The 18,361-nt window shown below is 43.4% G+C and overlaps 1 protein-coding gene across 1 annotated transcript in view; it reads right to left on the reverse strand.

The window, feature by feature from the left end:
• Positions 1 to 18,361, reverse strand: part of Nup210l (nucleoporin 210 like) — a 106,351-nt gene that overhangs the window by 49,105 nt on the left and 38,885 nt on the right. The window contains exons 14-16 of the mRNA XM_032897883.1: positions 16,044 to 16,189; positions 12,896 to 13,117; positions 3,891 to 4,064 (exon numbers count right to left, since the gene is read on the reverse strand). Coding sequence (XP_032753774.1) covers positions 3,891 to 4,064; positions 12,896 to 13,117; positions 16,044 to 16,189 — 542 coding nt within the window. The remainder of the gene's footprint in view (positions 1 to 3,890; positions 4,065 to 12,895; positions 13,118 to 16,043; positions 16,190 to 18,361) is intronic.

Raw genomic sequence — 18,361 nt, forward strand, 5'->3', positions numbered from 1 at the left:
AAAAGCAGTCAGTGCTCTTAACCATTGAGCCACATTTTCTTCCTCCTCCTCCTTTTTCTTGGGGAGTGGGGGGTGGCAGAATTTTGAGACAGGATTTCTCTGTGTAGCACTAGCTGTCCTGGGACTTGTTCTGTAGACCAGGCTGGCCACAAACTCGGAGATTTGCCTGTATCTGCCTCCCCAGTGCTGAGATTCAAGTCATGTACCACCACCACCTGGCTTATAAAACTTAGGTCTGTTTTTCCTTTTTTTGTTTTTTTTTTTAAATAGACAGGGTTTTTTTGTGTAGCTTTTACTGTCCTGAAACTCATTCTGTAGATCAGGCTGGCCTTGAACTCACAGAGATCTGCCTGCATCTGCATCTCCAGTGCTAGGATTAAAGACAAGCACCACCATTGCCCCAATTCTCTTCCTTGTTGAGCTGTCTAGAGCAAAAGGATTCTTAGTGTAACAACTAGCTGGTCTAATTTAGTGCCAGACAAAGTGATGGACCAGAGAAAGATTTGTCAGAATGAGTCAGAGATAGAGTATACCTACCTCAGAAGAGACAGGAAGGAGAGGCGACTTATTTTACTGGGCTAGTAGTACAGAGACAGGCTGCAGAGAGAGAAGAAGCTAGACACAGGAAAAGACAGGACGAACCAGAGAAGGAGCCACAAGATTAGAACAGATCGCCAGAGTCAGCATGAGGCTAAGCAGAGCAAAAAGTCAGAGGCCAAGAGAGAAGCCAGACTCAATCAGTCAGCTTGGAGAGGAGCTTGGGTCAGAACACCTGAGTTGAATCACCCAGCCAGAGCTCAGAATGAACTAGGACTGGGTGAGCTTATTCAGCAGCAAGTCTCAGGGGCTGAAAACATCCTAGGCTGAGATTGGATTGTATGGAGGCTAGGAGCTTCCAGGACTATGTCTAAGGTAATATGCTGAGGCAGTAAGCCTTCCATGATAACAATTACTACAGGAAAATAAAAAATACTTTTACATTTCTCTCGTTTCTTTCTGTTGTGTGTGTGTGTGTGTGTGTGTGTGTGTGTGTGTGTGTATACATATATATATATATATATATTTGACATACTCTCATTTAGCCAGGCTGGCCTTGAACTCCTAGGTGTCCTGCCCTCTCCGGTTTCAGACAAGGCTGTTTGAAACAGTTTATGCCAGACTTTTTGCAATTGCAAACCTCAGTGAAGCACTTCTGCTTGGGCCAGAAGGAGCGAGCATTCCTTCAGTGGGGGCTGCTACAACTGTGCTAAGGAGCAAGGCCTTGACTGATCCAAAGCACAGTGGTGGGACTGGGGCTGGAAGCAAGGCTATGACTGGGCTAAAAAACAGTGGGTTGGTCCAAACACCCTTTCCTATGCCATCTATGTGGTCTGTGAGTTGAGACCAGCCTGGTCTAGAGAGTTAGTTCCAAGATAGCCAGAGACACATAGTGACACTCTGCCTTAAAACAAAACCACATAAAACCTCTAAACCGGGACCAGAAAATCTTGCATAAGCTGATGATTTAGTCAAGCAAGTTTATTAGGAAGAACAGCATCAGAGCTGGAGAGAGGGCTCAGCAGTTAAGGGCACTGGCTGTTCTCCCAGAGGTTCAATTCCCAGCACCCACATGGCAGCTCACAACTGTCTGTAACTCCAATTTCAGTGAACACCAACATGCATACAGATGAAACACCAATGCACATAAAAATTAAAATAAATAAATCTTAAAAAAAAATAAGCACAGCACCATATATTCTTTACTAGGCGGGGAGAATAGCCAAGGTTGGCAGAGAGCTGAGTTGGCAAAGGACACAGCTGCCTTAGGACTGATAACCAGAGTTCAGGGGCAAGAGTCCGGTGCCTCAAAATTGCAGCCTTGACTCTTTGGAGGCACTGGCCCCAGCTCTAGGCTGGCCTTGCTAAGTCTGTTCATGGACAGGGGCACAGAACTGAAGTTCCCTTTGTCCTTTTAGCAGGACCTCTGAGGAAGCCTTGGATTGGCCTTACACTTGGTTTCCAGTAGGTAGAACTGTTTGGGAAAGATTAGGGGATGTGGCCTTGTTGGAGAAGATGCGTCACTGGGAGATGTGCTGGGCTTTGAAGTTTCCAAAGACTGGGGCCATCCCCAGTTCCTACTTTGCCCCCTGCTTGCAGATCTAGATGGAAGCTCTCAGCTCTTCCTGCTGCTGCTATGCCTTTTTATGCCATCAGAATCTCTGCTAATTTACTTGCTGATTTGATCTTTGACCATTTGTTGTTGTCTGAAAGCTCCCTCACAGACCTGCCCAAAGGTGTGTCTCTTCTGAGATTCTAGATCTTTTAAGTTGGCTGTCACTGCTGGCCATTGCAGGTCCCACTCACCAATCCCTGGCTGAGGGTTCATTCATGGAGCCTGGATAGAAACCATAGGTAGGCAAGAATCTCTGTCAAATGCTTGTCTTTAAAGTCTTCGCTCCCTTCAGTGTGGACATGCATGGAAGCTGTGGTAAGGGCCTCCAATATTCCAGTTGTTCTGTTGGTGTTGGGTGCAAGGACACTTAGTCCCTGGACTGACTAGCTTTATGTCAACTTAACACAAACTAGAGTCATTTGGGAGGAGGGACTCTCACTAGAGAAAATGCCTGCATTAAAACATAGGTAGACAAGATAGAGTGACAGGGTCTTTCTCAGCTACACAGAGGGTATGAGATGGGTGGTGGTCAGTAATCCCAACACTTAGGAGGCTGAGGTAGGAGGATTGAAAGTTTGAGACCAGTCTGGTTGACCTAGAGAGGGATCACTTCTGTGTCACCACGCCTGGCTTTGTTTACCACATGTCTTCATGGTGCATTTGCAGGAGAAGTACTTTTTCTGACTTAGCTATAATGCTAACAATAGATCTGATGGGGAGATGTTAGTAAAACAACTTAGAGGCTTTTCTGAGAGAGGGCCAACTGTCTACAGCCACAATTCTCTAGTATAGTAAACACATATGTCACTAAATGTCCAGAAGTGTAACTTAGTTCCCCCACCCCCACCAGCCCTGCCTTCCGAGATTGAGTAACAAACATTACAGTGCCTCACTTTGACAGACAGAAGCTGTATACCAGACCTCTTATCCTGAAAGCACTTGGGACTGTTGGAAAGCCCTGCTGCTAAGGTGGAAGTCTGACATTACAGGACGCCCTGAGCTCCATGTAAAATGACAGGCTCCCTTGGTTTGCCCGGCTTTCTCTTCTCCATTCTTTTTTTTTTTTTTTTCTCGGAGCTGGGGACCGAACCCAGGGCCTTGCGCTTCCTAGGCAAGGGCTCTACCACTGAGCTAAATCCCCAACCCCTTTCTCTTCTCAACATGGGGGAATCACTCTGTACCTATGGAATGTCAAGTAGCCTTGGTTAGAGTTCAGCTTCCTTTCTCCCAGTGAGAAAGATAAGAACCAGTTCAGCTAGAATCTGAAATTCCTGGAATGCTTCTCGTGTTGATAAGGTATTTCTAGTGCTTTATCCTTCAGCTAATGACCTTGCCTACCCTAAGTTGGACTTCTCTCAGAAAAGCCTTTAAGTGGTTTTACTAACGTCTCCCCTATAGATCTATTGTTAGCATTATAGCTAAGTCAGAAAATTTAATTCTCCTGCAAATGTACCATGAAGACTGGTGGTAATCAGCAAAGAGAAAAGGATATTGCTACCCCCACTTCCACAAAACTATATAACTCGTGCTCTGTCTCCCCGGGGCTGGTTACAGTGTGTTTTTATTACTATTGGTACTCACAGGGCTTTGGAATCACCCCTACCCACCCGCCCCATACACACACCCATGTTGCCCCTGCTCCATTTGCCCTTGTGGATCAATATCAGAAGAGATCCCCAGATCCCTGGTCATATGAAACAACACTGTCATGTGTATTAGGGACACAGTCTACACTTACCAGTTGCTTGTTGTACTGTGGCAGAGGACATGGCTGGGTGCCAGCTGGCACCTTGTACATCGGTGTCACCAACATACTGGCAGGATGGGCACAGATGAAGCGCACCTGCACCTTTTCCACAGAGGGACTAGGGTTTAGGACTCCCGGGTGATTCCCAATCCGTAAAGTGAGATCCTTGAAAGAAACATCAGGGAGTTATTTGTGTGTAGACCCTTGATATCGGTCATGCTGAACTAAATGTGTCAGAATTATTCGAACTCCAGAGGAGCCCTTCTGGATGTGATAATCAGACAAATCCTTTAAAGATTCCCCACTGCACACTGAATAATCTAATTAGAAAAAAGGAAGAAAGCAATCAAAGAAGATATTGTTGGCCATTACACAAATAGAAATCTAGGGGAACTGGCTGCACACAGCTACATACTACACAATTATATATGTACACACACACACACACACACACAGAGAGAGAGAGAGGAGAGGAGAGAGAGAGAGAGAGAGAGAGAGAGAGAGAGAGAGAGAGAGAGAGACCTAGGAATACAGCTCATTGAGAGACTGGCTTACTCATGGCATTAAGTCAATCCCCAGGAAAAGGATAAACAATAAGTGGCAGCCTGGAGCATTGGCACACCTGTACTCGGCATTGTGAAGTGGAGGCAGGGGGTCTGGAGATCAAGCTTATTCTTAGGCGCAGAGCTAGTTTGAAGCCAGCATGGATTACAGGAGACCCTGTCACAAAATAAAACCAAAACAAACTATGGAAATTTTAAGACAAGTGGAACTTAAAATATCTAATCTTGGCCCACAGTTAGCTCACTCCTGTAATCCTAGCACTCAAGAGGCAGAGGCAGGAGGATCACAAGTTCGAGGTCAGCCTGTTCTCCATAGTTAGTTCCACGCCAGTTATCTATATAAAGTGAGACCTTGTTTCCAAAATAAGCTGGGCATCATGGCACACACCTTTAACCCCACAGCTTGAGAAGAGGGAAGCAGGTGAATCTCTGTGAATTTGGGGTCAGCCTAGTCTACATAGCAAGTTCTAGGATATCCAGGGCCACATAGAGAGACCCTGTCTCAAAAAAAAAAAAAAAAAAAAAAAAAAAAAAAAAAAAAAACAAACAAACCACAAATCCAACAACAAACAACTAAAAGCGAAAGAACCATCCGCCCAGCAAGATGGCTCAGCCAGTGGAGGTGCTTGCCGCCAAGCCTGCACACCTGAGTTCAATCCCCAGGACCCACCTTAAAAGGAGAGAAATGATCTTGCAAGTTACCCTATGACTAAAAGTGTGCCATTACCTCCTGGCTGAAATTTCACTTCTTTTTTTTTTTTTTTTTTTTTTTCGGAGCTGGGGAATCGAACCCAGGGCCTTGCGCTTCCTAGGCAAGCGCTCTACCACTGAGCTAAATCCCCAACCCCTGAAATTTCACTTCTTGATAAATGGGTGTGGGGTGAGAGGGCCTTCCTTTCTTTTCCTTCCTTCTTTCTTTCTTTCTTTCTTTCTTTTTTTCTCTCTCTCTCTTTCTTTCTTTCTTCTTTCTTTCTCTCTCCCTCCCTCCTCCTCCTCCTCCTTCTCCCCCCCCCCTCTTTGAATCAAAGTTATCTTATTCTAGACTCCAGGCTGGCCTCAACTTCATGGCATTCCTCCTGACTCAGCCTCCCAGGTCCTGAGGTACAGAGATGCACCAGCACACCTTGAGATGTTTGTATAGCCACATTCACAGCAGCTCTTCTTAAGAATAGATAAGACATGGGAGCAGCCAAAGTGTTCATCAGCGAACAAATGCACGCGCACACACAAACACACATGCACACATGCACACACACACATACACATACTCTCAATCCCACACACACATACACACACATACTCTCATACCCACACAGACATACACACACACACATGCACACATACTCTCATACCCACACAGACATACACACACACACATGCACACATACTCTCATACCCACACAGACATACACACACACACATGCACACACACACTCATACACACTCATACACACACAAACATGCACATACACACTCATACCCACACACACAAACTGGAATATTATGAAGTCTTAAAAAGGAAGAAACTCAAGCAGGATGAAACATGCTTTTCATTCCAGTATATTCCTTCTAGTGTCAGGAATTCAAGGTGAGTCTTTGCTACAAAGACTCAGGTTAAAAGCTGCCTAACTTACCTGGGCCCCTGTCAAAAGAAAGGAAGGAAGAAAGAAAGCAAGCAAAAAACAAGCATTTTTTTAAGTTATTTTTTTTTAAAGATTTATTCATTTATTATATATTAGTACACTGTAGCTGTCTTCAGACACACCAGAAGAGGGCATCGGATCTCTTTACAGATGGTTATGAGCCACCATGTGGTTGTTGGGAATTGAACTCAAGACCTCTGGAAGAGTAGTCGGGTGCCCTTAACCGCTGAGCCATCCCTCCAGCCCGCAAACAAGCATTTTTAAGATTGGAAATGCTAACATGTTACTACATGGATGAAACTTGACAGCACTGTGCTAAAATACACCAACAACAACCATAAAAGAAAAATTAACATGATTTTATATAAATGAGATGCTTAGAGTACTCCAAGTCACAGAGACAGACAGAAGGACGATGGGTGTCAAGGTATAAGATAAGACAGCTGTGGTAGGGGTGGGAGGGGAGGGGCTAGAGAGATGGCTCAGAGGTTAAGCGCACTGACCGCTGTTCTAGAGGTACTGAGTCAACCTCATGGTGACTCACAACCATCTCTAATGAGATCTGATGCCCTCTTCTGGTGTGTCTGAGGACAGTTACATGTATTTATATATAATAAATGAACTAAGTTTCTTTAAAAGTGCACACTGTTTGTGTAGAGAACATGAGTTCAGTTCCCAAAACACATGTCAGGTGGCTCACAACCACTTGCAATTCCAGCTTCAAGGGATCTGCGACCACCAGCTTCCACTAGGGACCTGCACCCACATTCTCACACATCCACACCATTAACCACTGTTCCTTTCTTCTTACAGGAACATTCATAAGACAAATTCAGTGACAGGTACCCGGTTTGGGGCTGGGGAGACAGCTCAGTGGACATAGCATTTCCTGTGTAAATATGGAAGACTAGAATCTACCTAAAAGCCAAAAGGGTATGGCAGCCTTCTGTAAACCCAGGACCAGAGACAGGGTCTCAGGATCAAGCTGGCCAGCCAGACCAGCTGGGATTGGCAAGCTCCAGCTTCAGTGGGAGACCTTGCTCAATAAATAAGGTAGGCAGTGACTGAGGGATTGACCCCTATGTCAATGTGGGGCTGAACAGGCACCTTCACATGTGTGCTCACACATGTGTGAAAACATACTTACATGTGTGTACCACACACTGGGCACATATAAAGAACAAAGCCAATTCAGAAAGCTTGAGAAACTCACAAGGAAGTTATGAGAGTGGTGTGGAGGTGCACACCTAGTAGGGAAGCAGAGGTGGGTGGAGCTCTGTGAATGCAGACCAGCCTAGTCTATACAACAAGTTCTGGGACAGTCAGGGCTAAATGAAGAAACCCTGTCTCAGATGAAACAAACAAACACCCGAATAAAACAAAACCAAATTAATAAGTAAACCATAAAAATTAAAAATAAAAAAAACTGGGGACAGGAGCTATACAAATGGTTCGGTGGTTAGGAGCACAGTACATATATACACACGAAGGCAAACACGCATAAATAAAAACATCTTTTAAAAAAGAGAATTATGGCAGTCCAGACACCGCCCGGACCTGAAGGGACCTGGTCAACAGTTCTCTGCACCCAAATCCCATAGGAGAGAGAGCTAAATCTTCAGAAGGGGAGACACACCTGGGAAGCCAGAAGAGACTACACTCTGCCCACATTTCTGACTCCAGAGGAAAACACCTAACACCATCTGGGACCCCGGTGCACAGGGGCTCCGGGAAAAGGCAGCGCAGGCCCTCCTGGTTGCCGCCCTCATGGAGAGCTCAAAAGCAGCCCCCCACGAGCAACTTGAGCCACGGGACCACAGGTAAGACCAACTTTTCTGCTCCAAGCCACCTGCCTGGTGGACTCAGGACACATGCCAACAGGAACAGCTGAAACCAAGTAGACAGGAAAGAGTACACACCTGAAAGCAGAACACTCTGTCCCCATAACTGGCTGAAAGAAAACAGGAAAACAGGTCTACAGCACTCCTGACACACAGGCCTATAGGACGGTCTAGCCACTGTCAGAAATAGCAGAACAAGGTAACACCAGAGAAAACCTGATGGCGAGAGGCAAGCGCAGGAACCCAAGCAACAGAAACCAAGACTACAGGGCATCATTGGAGACCAATTCTCCCACCAAAGCAAACACTGAATATCCCAACACACCAGAAAAGCAAGATCTAGATTTAAAATTACATTTGATCATGATGCTGGAGGACTTCAAGAAAGACATGAAGAACTCCCTTAGAGAAACTCAGGAAAACATAAACAAACAAGTAGAAGTTATAGAGAGGAATCACAAAAATTCCTGAAAGAATTCCAGGAAAACACAATCAAACAGTTGAAGGAATTAAAAATGGAAATAGAAGCAATAAAGAAAGGACACAGGGAAACAACCCTGGATATAGAAAACCAAAGGAAGAGACAAGGAGCCATAGATACAAGCATCACCAACAGAATACAAGAGATAGAAGAGAGAATCTCAGGAGCAGAAGATTCCATAGAAATCATCGACTCAACTGTCAAAGATAATGTAAAATGGAAAAAGCTACTGGTCCAAAACATACAGGAAATCCAGGACTCAGTGAGAAGATCAAACCTAAGGATAATAGGTATAGAAGAGAGTGAAGACTCCCAGCTCAAAGGACCAGTAAATATCTTCAACAAAATCATAGAAGAAAAACTTCCTAACCTAAAGAAAGAGATGCCCATAAACATACAAAAGCCTACAGAACTCCAAATAGATTGGACCAGAAAAGAAACTCCTCCATCACATAATAGTCAAAACACCAAACGCACAAAATAAAGAAAGAATATTAAAAGCAGTAAGGGAAAAAGGTCAAGTAACATATAAAGCAGACCTACCAGAATCACACCAGACTTTTCGCCAGAAACTATGAAGGCCAGAAGATCCTGGACAGATGTCATACAGACCCTAAGAGAACACAAATGGAGCCCAGATTACTGTATCCTGCAAAACTCTCAATTAACATAGATGGAGAAAAAAAGATATTCCATGACAAAACCAAATTTACACAATATCTTTCTACAAATCCAGTGTTACCTGGGTTGGTCCCCAGCTCGAAAAAAAAAGAACCAAAAAAAAAAAAAAAAAAAAAAAAAAATCCAGTGTTACAAAGGATAATAAATGGTAAAGCTCAACATAAGAAGGCAAGTTATACCCTAGAAAAAGCAAGAAACTAATCGTCTTGGCAACAAAACAAAGAGAAGAAAAGCACACAAACATAATCTCACATCCAAATATGAATATAACAGGAAACAATAATCACTATTCCTTAATATCTCTCAACATCAATGGTCTCAACTCCCCAAAAAAAAGACATAGATTAACAAAATGGATACACAATGAGGACCCTGCATTCTGCTGCCTACAGGAAACACACCTCAGAGACAAAGACAGACACTACCTCAGAGTGAAAGGCTGGAAATCAACTTTCCAAGCAAATAGTTGGAAGAAGCAAGCTGGAGTAGCCATTCTAATATCAAATAAAATCAATTTTCAACTAAAAGTCATCAAAAAAGATAAGGAAGGACACTTCATATTCATCAAAGGAAAAATCCATAAAGATGAACTCTCAATCCTAAATATCTATGCTCCAAATACAAGGGCACCTACATACATAAAAGAAACCTTACTAAAGCTCAAAGCACACATTGCACCTCACACAATAATAGTAGGAGATTTCAACACCCCACTCTCCTCAATGGACAAATCATGGAAACAGAAATTAAACAGAGACATAGACAGACTAAGAGAAATCATGAACCAAATGGACTTAACAGATATTTATAGAACATTCTATCCTAAAACAAAAGGATATACCTTCTTCTCACCACCTCATGGTACTTTCTCCAAAATTGACCATATAATTGGTCATAAAACAGGCCTCAACAGATACAGAAAGATAGAAATAATCCCATGCGTCCTATCAGACCACCACGGGCTAAAGCTGGTCTTCAATAACAATAAGGAAAGAATGCTCACATATACATGGAAGTTGAACAATGCTCTACTCAATGATAACCTGGTCAAGGAAGAAATAAAGAAAGAAATTAAAGACTTCTTAGAATTTAATGAAAATTAAGGTACAACATACCCAAACTTATGGGACACAATGAAAGCTATGCTAAGAGGAAAACTCATAGCTCTGAGTGCCTGCAGAAAGAAACAGGAGAGAGCATATATCAGCAGCTTGACAGCACACCTAAAAGCTCTAGAACAAAAAGAAGCAAATACACCCAGGAGGGTAGAAGGCAGGAAATAATCAAACTCAGAGCTGAAATCAACCAAGTAGAAACAAAAAGGACTATACAAAGAATCAACAGAACTAAAAGTTGGTTCTTTGAGAAAATCAACAAGGTAGATAAACCCTTAGCCAGACTAAGGAGAGGACACAGAGAGTGTGTCCAAATTAACAAAATCAGAAATGAAAAGGGAGACATAACTACAGATTCAGAGGAAATTCAAAAAATCATCAGATCTTACTATAAAAGCCTATATTCAACAAAACTCGAAAATCTACAGGAAATGGACAATTTCCTAGACAGATACCAGGTACCGAAGTTAAATCAGGAACAGATAAACCAGTTAAACAACCCCATAACTCCTAAGGAAATAGAAGCAGTCATTAAAGGTCTCCCAACCAAAAAGAGCCTAGGTCCAGACGGGTTCAGTGCAGAATTCTATCAGACCTTCATAGAAGATCTCATACCAATACTATCCAAACTATTCCACAAAATTGAAACAGATGGAGCTCTACCGAATTCCTTCTATGAAGCCACAATTACTCTTATACCTAAACCACACAAAGACCCAACAAAGAAAGAGAACTTCCGACCAATTTCCCTTATGAATAGTGATGCAAAAATACTCAATAAAATTCTGGCAAACCAAATCCAAGAGCACATCAAAACAATCATCCACCACAATTAAGTAGGCTTCATCCCAGGCATGCAGGGATAGTTTAATATACGGAAAACCATCAATGTAATGCATTATATAACCAAACTGAAAGAACAAAACCACATGATCATTTCATTAGATGCTGAGAAAGCATTTGACAAAATTCAACACCCCTTCATGATAAAAAAGTCCTGGAAAGAATAGGAATTCAAGGCCCATACCTAAACATAGTAAAAGCCATATACAGCAAACCAGTTGCTAACATTAAACTAAATGGAGAGAAACTTGAAGCAATCCCACTAAAATCAGGGACTAGACAAGGCTGCCCACTCTCTCCCTACTTATTCAATATAGTTCTTGAAGTTCTAGCCAGAGCAATCAGACAACAAAAGGAGATCAAGGGGATACAGATAGGAAAAGAAGAAGTCAAAATATCACTATTTGCAGATGATGTGATAGTATATTTAAGTGATGCCAAAAGTTCCACCAGAGAACTACTAAAGCTGATAAACAACTTCAGCAAAGTGGCTGGGTATAAAATTAACTCAAATAAACCAGTAGCCTTCCTCTACACAAAAGAGAAACAAGCCGAGAAAGAAATTAGGGAAACGACACCCTTTATAATAGTCCCAAATGCTGGCGAGGATGTAGAGAAAGAGGAACACTCCTCCATTGTTGGTGGGATTGCAGACTGGTACAACCATTCTGGAAATCAGTCTGAGGTTCCTCAGAAAATTGGACATTGAACTGCCTGAGGATCCAGCTATACCTCTCTTGGGCATATACCCAAAAGATGCCCCAACATATAAAAAGACACATGCTCCACTAAGTTCATAGCAGCCTTATTTATAATAACCAGGAGCTGGAAAGAACCCAGATGTCCTTCAACAGAGGAATGGATACAGAAAATGTGGTACATCTACACAATGGAGTACTACTCAGCTATCAAAAACAATGACTTTATGAAATTCATAGACAAATGGATGGAACTGGAAAATATCATCCTGAGTGAGGTAACCCAATCACAGAAAAACACACATGGTATGCACTCATTGATAAGTGGCTATTTGCCCAAATGCTTGAATTACCCTAGATGCACAGAACACATGAAACTCAAGAAGGATGACCAAAATGGGAATGCTTCTCTCCTTCTTTAAAAGGGGAACAAGAATACCCTTGGCAGGGAATAGGGAGGCAAAGTTTAGAACAGAGGCAGAAGGAACACCCAGTCAGAGCCTGCCCCACATGTCGCCCAACATATACAGCCACCCAATTAGACAAGATGGATGAAGCAAAGAAGTGCAGACTGACAGGAACCAGATATAGATCTCTCCTGAGAGACACGACCAGAATACAGCAAATACATAGACGAATGCCAGCAGCAAACCACTGAACAGAGACTGGGACCCCCGTTGAAGGAATCAGAGAAAGGACTAGAAGAGCTTGAAGGGGCTTGAGACCCCATATGAACAACAATGCCAAGCAACCAGAGCTTCCAGGGACTAAGCCACTACCTAAAGACTATACATGGACTGACCCCGGGCTCCAACTGCATAGGTAACAATGAATAGTCTAGTAAGGGCACCAGTGGAAGGGGAAACCCTTGGTCCCGCCAAGACTGAACCCCTAGTGAACGTGATTGTTGGGGGGAGTGTGGTAATGGGGGGAGGATGGGGAGGGGAAGCACATATAGAAGGGAAGGGGGAGGGGGTCGGGGGATGTTGGCCTGGAAACCAGGAAGGGGAATAACAATCGAAATGTAAATAAGAAATACTCAAGTTAATAAAGATAAAAAAAGAGAGAGAGAGAGAACTATACTACAAGTTGCAACATTACACTAATGATAGAAAAAGGCTGTTTTCTTACTTGTTCCCCTAACTCTAGGCACAGGACACGGTAGACATACTGGTTCTGCTTCCTCTTAGCTGGCAGCCGGACTTCTGTTACTCTAATGGCCTCTGCCTTCTCCATGCTCAGCTCCAAAAAAAATCGGGACGGCTCCAAGATCCAGGGATGAGGGCCCCCTTCAAATACCATTTCCTTCACGGAGTGCCATGTCACCAAAGCCACTTCCACAGGGTTTAGAGCCTGAAACAAATTAATCCCTATATAGTTAGGATGTATTTTATTTTATTTATCTGTTTGGACAGTAGGTCTTCCACACTCTTTGAACTTCTGATCCTCCTAGCTCTACCTTCCCCCTGCCTGGATCACCAATGTGTCCTGCCATGTCCTCAAAAAATAGTATCTTTTGAAATAGAAACATAATGACATATTTCCCCGTCCTTTTTCTCCCTCCAAACCCTCCTATGTATTCCCCTTGCTGTCTTTCAAATTTGTGACCTCTTTTTTCCCTGATTATTGTTCCACAAAGCATTTTTTAATTATAATTTTTTGAGACAGAATCTCTTCTTTATTATAATTACTGTTTTGAAACTATAATGTTTGGATTTATTTTTATTGTTTGTTTATTTATTTTGAGAACAGGTTCTTATTATGTAGAGAACAACTTAGTTGCCCTAGACCAGGCTGGCATGAGAAAGATTATAATACAATCACATCGGGGTTGGGGATTTAGCTCAGTGGTAGAGCACTTGCCTAGCAAGCACAAGGCCCTGGGTTTGGTCCCTAGCTCCGAAAAAAAAAAAAGAAAAAAACAAAATAAAACAATCACATCATTTTCTCCTTTTCCTTTCCTCCTTCAAAACCTCTCATGAACCCTTCCCCTTGTTCTCAAATTCATGGCTTCTTCTCCTTTGTTGTTGTTAGTGGTGGTGGTGGTGGTGGTGTGTGTATGTGTGTGTTTCTGTATGTGTATGTGTACAAATATATATTCCTAAATACATAAGTACAGTCTGTTTATTCTGTACAATATTACTTTTATGTATGTTTTCAGGACTGAACATTTGGCAGTGGATAACTGCTAGATAGTTTTATGTCAACTTGACATAAAGGTAAGTCATTTGAGAGGAGAGAATATCAATTTTAAAAAATGCCTCTGGTCACACAGTAGTAGCACACACCTTTAATCCAGCACTTGGGAGGCAGAGGCAGATGAATCTCTATGAGTTAAAGACCAGCCTGGTCTACTGGACAGCCAGGGCTACATGGAGAAACCCCATTTCAAACAAACAAACAAGACCAAAAGGAAGGAAGGAAGGAAGGGAAGGAGGGAGGGAGGGAAGGGGGGAGGGATGAAGGAAGGAAAATAGATAGATGGAAGGAAAGAAAATTCCTCCATAAAACTGGGCTGTAGGCAGGCCTATAGAGCATTTTTTAATTTAGTGATTGGTGTGAGAGAACCTAGCCCATTGTGGGTAGGGCCATCCCTGGGCTGGAGGTCCTGATCTACTGGAAAGCAGGCTGAGCAAGCCAGTAAGCAACACTCTACCATGACTTTGCATCAGCTCCTGTCTCCAGGATTCTGCCGTTTGAGCTCCTGTCCTAATTTCCTTCAATGATGAACAGTGATATGGAAGTGTAAGCCAAATAATCCCTTTCCTCCCCAGCTTGCTTTTTGGTTACAGTGTTTCACTACAGCAGTAGTGACCCTAAGACAATAACCAACTGGTGTACTCTTCCCTGGAGAAGAATATGTCTCCTGCTCTAAACATTCCTTAGTTGCCTGTAGTTCTTTTTCTAGGGTTAGGGCTGCCAGCATTCTGCCTTCCACCTTAGCATATATACTGGTATCCTCATTCAAGATCCCAGTTAGGCGACTGTGATGTTTGAGACTTCATGGGTGTGGCCATACTGGTTTTATATGCAGTTGGGATTGAACTCTGGGCTTTGTGAATGCTTGACAATAATCTTCCAGCTCTGCTAGTTCCCAGCTTCCTTCCCCAGATGTTTAAATTAATTGTTTACCTTGCTTCCCACATCAGTGCCAACCTTTTCTTTATTCTAAGAGGCAATGGGTCTGGATTTGGCAGTTTCAATAGCAAGAATGTGGAGATACGACTTTTAATTTTTAGAATGTCTTATTTTTATGTGTACCAGTGCCTTGCCTACAGGCATGTCTGTTTACTACATGCATGCCTGTCCTCTGGTGCCTGTGGAAGACACAGAAGAGGGTGACAGATCCTTGGGAACTAGAGATACAGACAGTTCTATGACACCATGTGGGTGCCAGGAACTGAACCTGGGGCCTCTGCAAGAGCAACAAGTATTCTCAGCTGCAGAGCATCTCTCCAGCCCTTGGATTTTAATTTTTGATGGAATTAAGCAAAGTTGATAGGCTGTCCCTGCTTTTATTTTGAACCACTTGTCATGATGTTTATAGACCAACCCTTATGGCCCCAAGTAATGTCTGATGTTCTAAAAATACGTAAATTGTGGTGTAAATATGGCTGACTCCTCTTCTATAGGACAGGGAGTTGCTGAGTGACAGCTTTCCTCAACAGGGACCGTGCTAATAGTCTGTGTGATTGGGACTATAGGTGCACATATATAGTATCCACATATGCAGAAATTCAGATATCACCATAAAGTGTCCCATGTACTTAAGTTCCTACACCATACATCTGAGTATTAAAGAAGAAAGTTCCTGAAATTTGCTAATAAAGATGCTGCTCATGTCAGGTTGGGGAGGGGTTATTTGCATATCGTTCCGTTGGTCCGGAGTTTGTCTAGCATGCATGAGGCCCTGTGCTCTATCCCAGTAGGGCATGGGCTGAGAGTGAGCCTGAGTTAGTTCTCCTGTAAGTACTCTGATCCTCCCATGCTTGTGAGGTAGAGGTGGGAAGATCAGAATTCAAGGTCATCCTTGGACACAAGTCTAATTGAATGCCAGCCTGGGCTACATACATGAGACTGTCTCAAAAACCACCAGCTATTCCTGGCTGTATTTATTCGGGATAAATTCCGTGGGGGATACACTCCCACTACTGAGGCTTCATGAATGAGGGCTGAGATTACACAATGCTGAGTGAGTAACAGATTCTGGCTGCCAGTTCCGAGGAGATGGAGTGGTGGCAAGCATCTGAGGCTCCCAGGCCTCCCCGGGACGGCTCACCTTTAGAGGCTCGTAAGCAGCAAATGTGGCACTGCTCCACACGTGTTCTTCATGTCCAGTCACACTGATGGTCACCAGAGTATGGCCCGGAGACGTGGCTGCTATGTGGACACTAGAACAGTGCATCGGTCCTGGCTTTTGAATACCTTTCAATCAAAAGACATGATTTCAAGCAGGCATGGTGACACAGGCTTACACTCTCTTGGGAGATGGCTGCAGAAGAATCAGGAGTTCTGAGCCAGCCTCAGCTACAATACAACAGGAAACCCTGTCCCAATAACAAACACATACCATCATAACCTCAGTAGAATAATACACAATCTGTTTTTTTTTAAATTGAGAGCTAGGCATGGTGATACACACCTTAAATCTCAGCACTCAGGAGACAGGCAGGCTGATCTCTGAGTTCAAGGCCAGCCAGGTCTACAAAGTGAGTTCTAGAACAGCCAGGGTTATACAGAAAACATCAACAACCAAAACAAAACAAAAAGATTAAAAAAAAAAGAAATTAGGACACAGAAACAGAATAATTTCAACACATTAAAAATACTTTTATACACTTGGGGCTTGAGGAATGGCTCAGCGGTTAAGAGCACTGACTGCTCCTCCAGAGAACCCAAGTTCGGTTCCCAGTACCCACACTTGCAACCCTTCTAACTACAACTCCAGAGGATCCAAGAAGATCCGCCACTCCCCTGACATGGGTGTCTGTCCAGGACTTGATATCAGGATTAGAGATGCCAACACAAAGATAGCTGAGATTGTCAGCTGGAAAGCCTGCCGGCTGACTATTACAGTGACTGACAAGAAGAATCCCAGCAGTCTGCTCAGAGGCACAAAGCCCAGAGTCTCCTGAGACAGCAGACTCATTTTTATGGAAAACCAGAAAAATTTAGATATAAATATTTACTGATGTTTATAGATACCTTTTCAGGTTCGACTGAGGCTTCCCCACCAAACATAAAACTACATCCACGGTGACAAAGAACACCCTTACATGTTCATCCTCAGATGATAGGGTCAGACAATGGACCAGCTTTTGTGCCCCAGGTAAGTCAGAGACTAGCCAATATTGTGGAGATTGATTAAAGACTTTATTGTGCATACAGACCCCAGAGTTCAGTACAGGTAGAAAGAATAAACAAAACCCTAAAGGAGACCTTAACTAAATTGACCTAAGAGACTGACAATGACTGAGTAACTCTCTCCTTTGTTCTATACCGGATATGAAACTGTCCTTTTCAGATGGGACCACCCCTTTTGAAATCATGTTTGGGATACCAACCCCCATTGTTCTTAACATACAGGCAGAGGTCATCGCTAAGTTCAAAGATCACCAACACTGGACAATCTCGAAGGTGTCCAATGGGCACATAAACATGTTTGGCCTAAACTTCATGCTCTCTATAAAACAGGTCCCCCTCTGGAACAGGTGATCCAGAAACTGGGTCCTAATAGAGAGACACTGCTTGGGTCATTAGACTCTCATTGAAAAGGTCCCTATGTCATCATTTTGACCATGCCTACTGCCCTAAAGTTGACAGAATTGCAGTGTGGATCTACCACATACACACTGGATTCACAGACCCATTTAGAGTTAAGGATGCCCCAGACCAGCAGAGACAAAAGAAACAGAGGTTATCAAACACCCTTCCAACCCTCTCAAGCTCAATTACAACAATTCTGATGAGCCTCCTTGCTGTTATGTACTACAAAACCCAAGCCCCACCAGCCTCTTAATCTTACCTGGGCCATCATCAATACAGCCACATGGAAGACTGTCAACTCCACTTCCCGGGTTATGCCCCTGGATACCTGGCTCCCTGATCTCCATATCTACCTCTGTGACCTTGTGTGTAAAGAATGAGACACCCCCATCCTCTAGAACAATGTGGAAGGGTACCCACCAGCTATGGCTGCACTACACACTTGGTGTGACCAGAGACTCAGCACCAAGCTTGTTACGTTTCCTAGGACATTCCCAGCGCTGTGACCAATACAACAAATGTGGAGGCCCTGAGGCCTTCTGTGCAGCCTGGGGATGCGAATCCACTGGACGGATATACTAGAAGCCCCCCAGAAGGGACCTCATCACCATGACTAGGCTCAATACCCTGGGCTGTGGGGAGATTACAATCTTATTAGATTCACAGATGATGGTAGGAAGGCTGAATGGACTCTCGGTAAGAGCTGGAGACTGAGACTTGGCTACTATTAAAGATCCTAGAGTCCTATTCACCACCCAACTATGTTCAGACACTCCCCAACTGCTCTTGGCCCCAGTGTCTTCCTAGCTAACCCCCCCCAACCTACACAAC

Source organism: Rattus rattus, chromosome 3 (genome assembly GCF_011064425.1).
Source record: "Rattus rattus isolate New Zealand chromosome 3, Rrattus_CSIRO_v1, whole genome shotgun sequence".
Classification (NCBI taxonomy): Eukaryota; Metazoa; Chordata; class Mammalia; order Rodentia; family Muridae; genus Rattus; species Rattus rattus.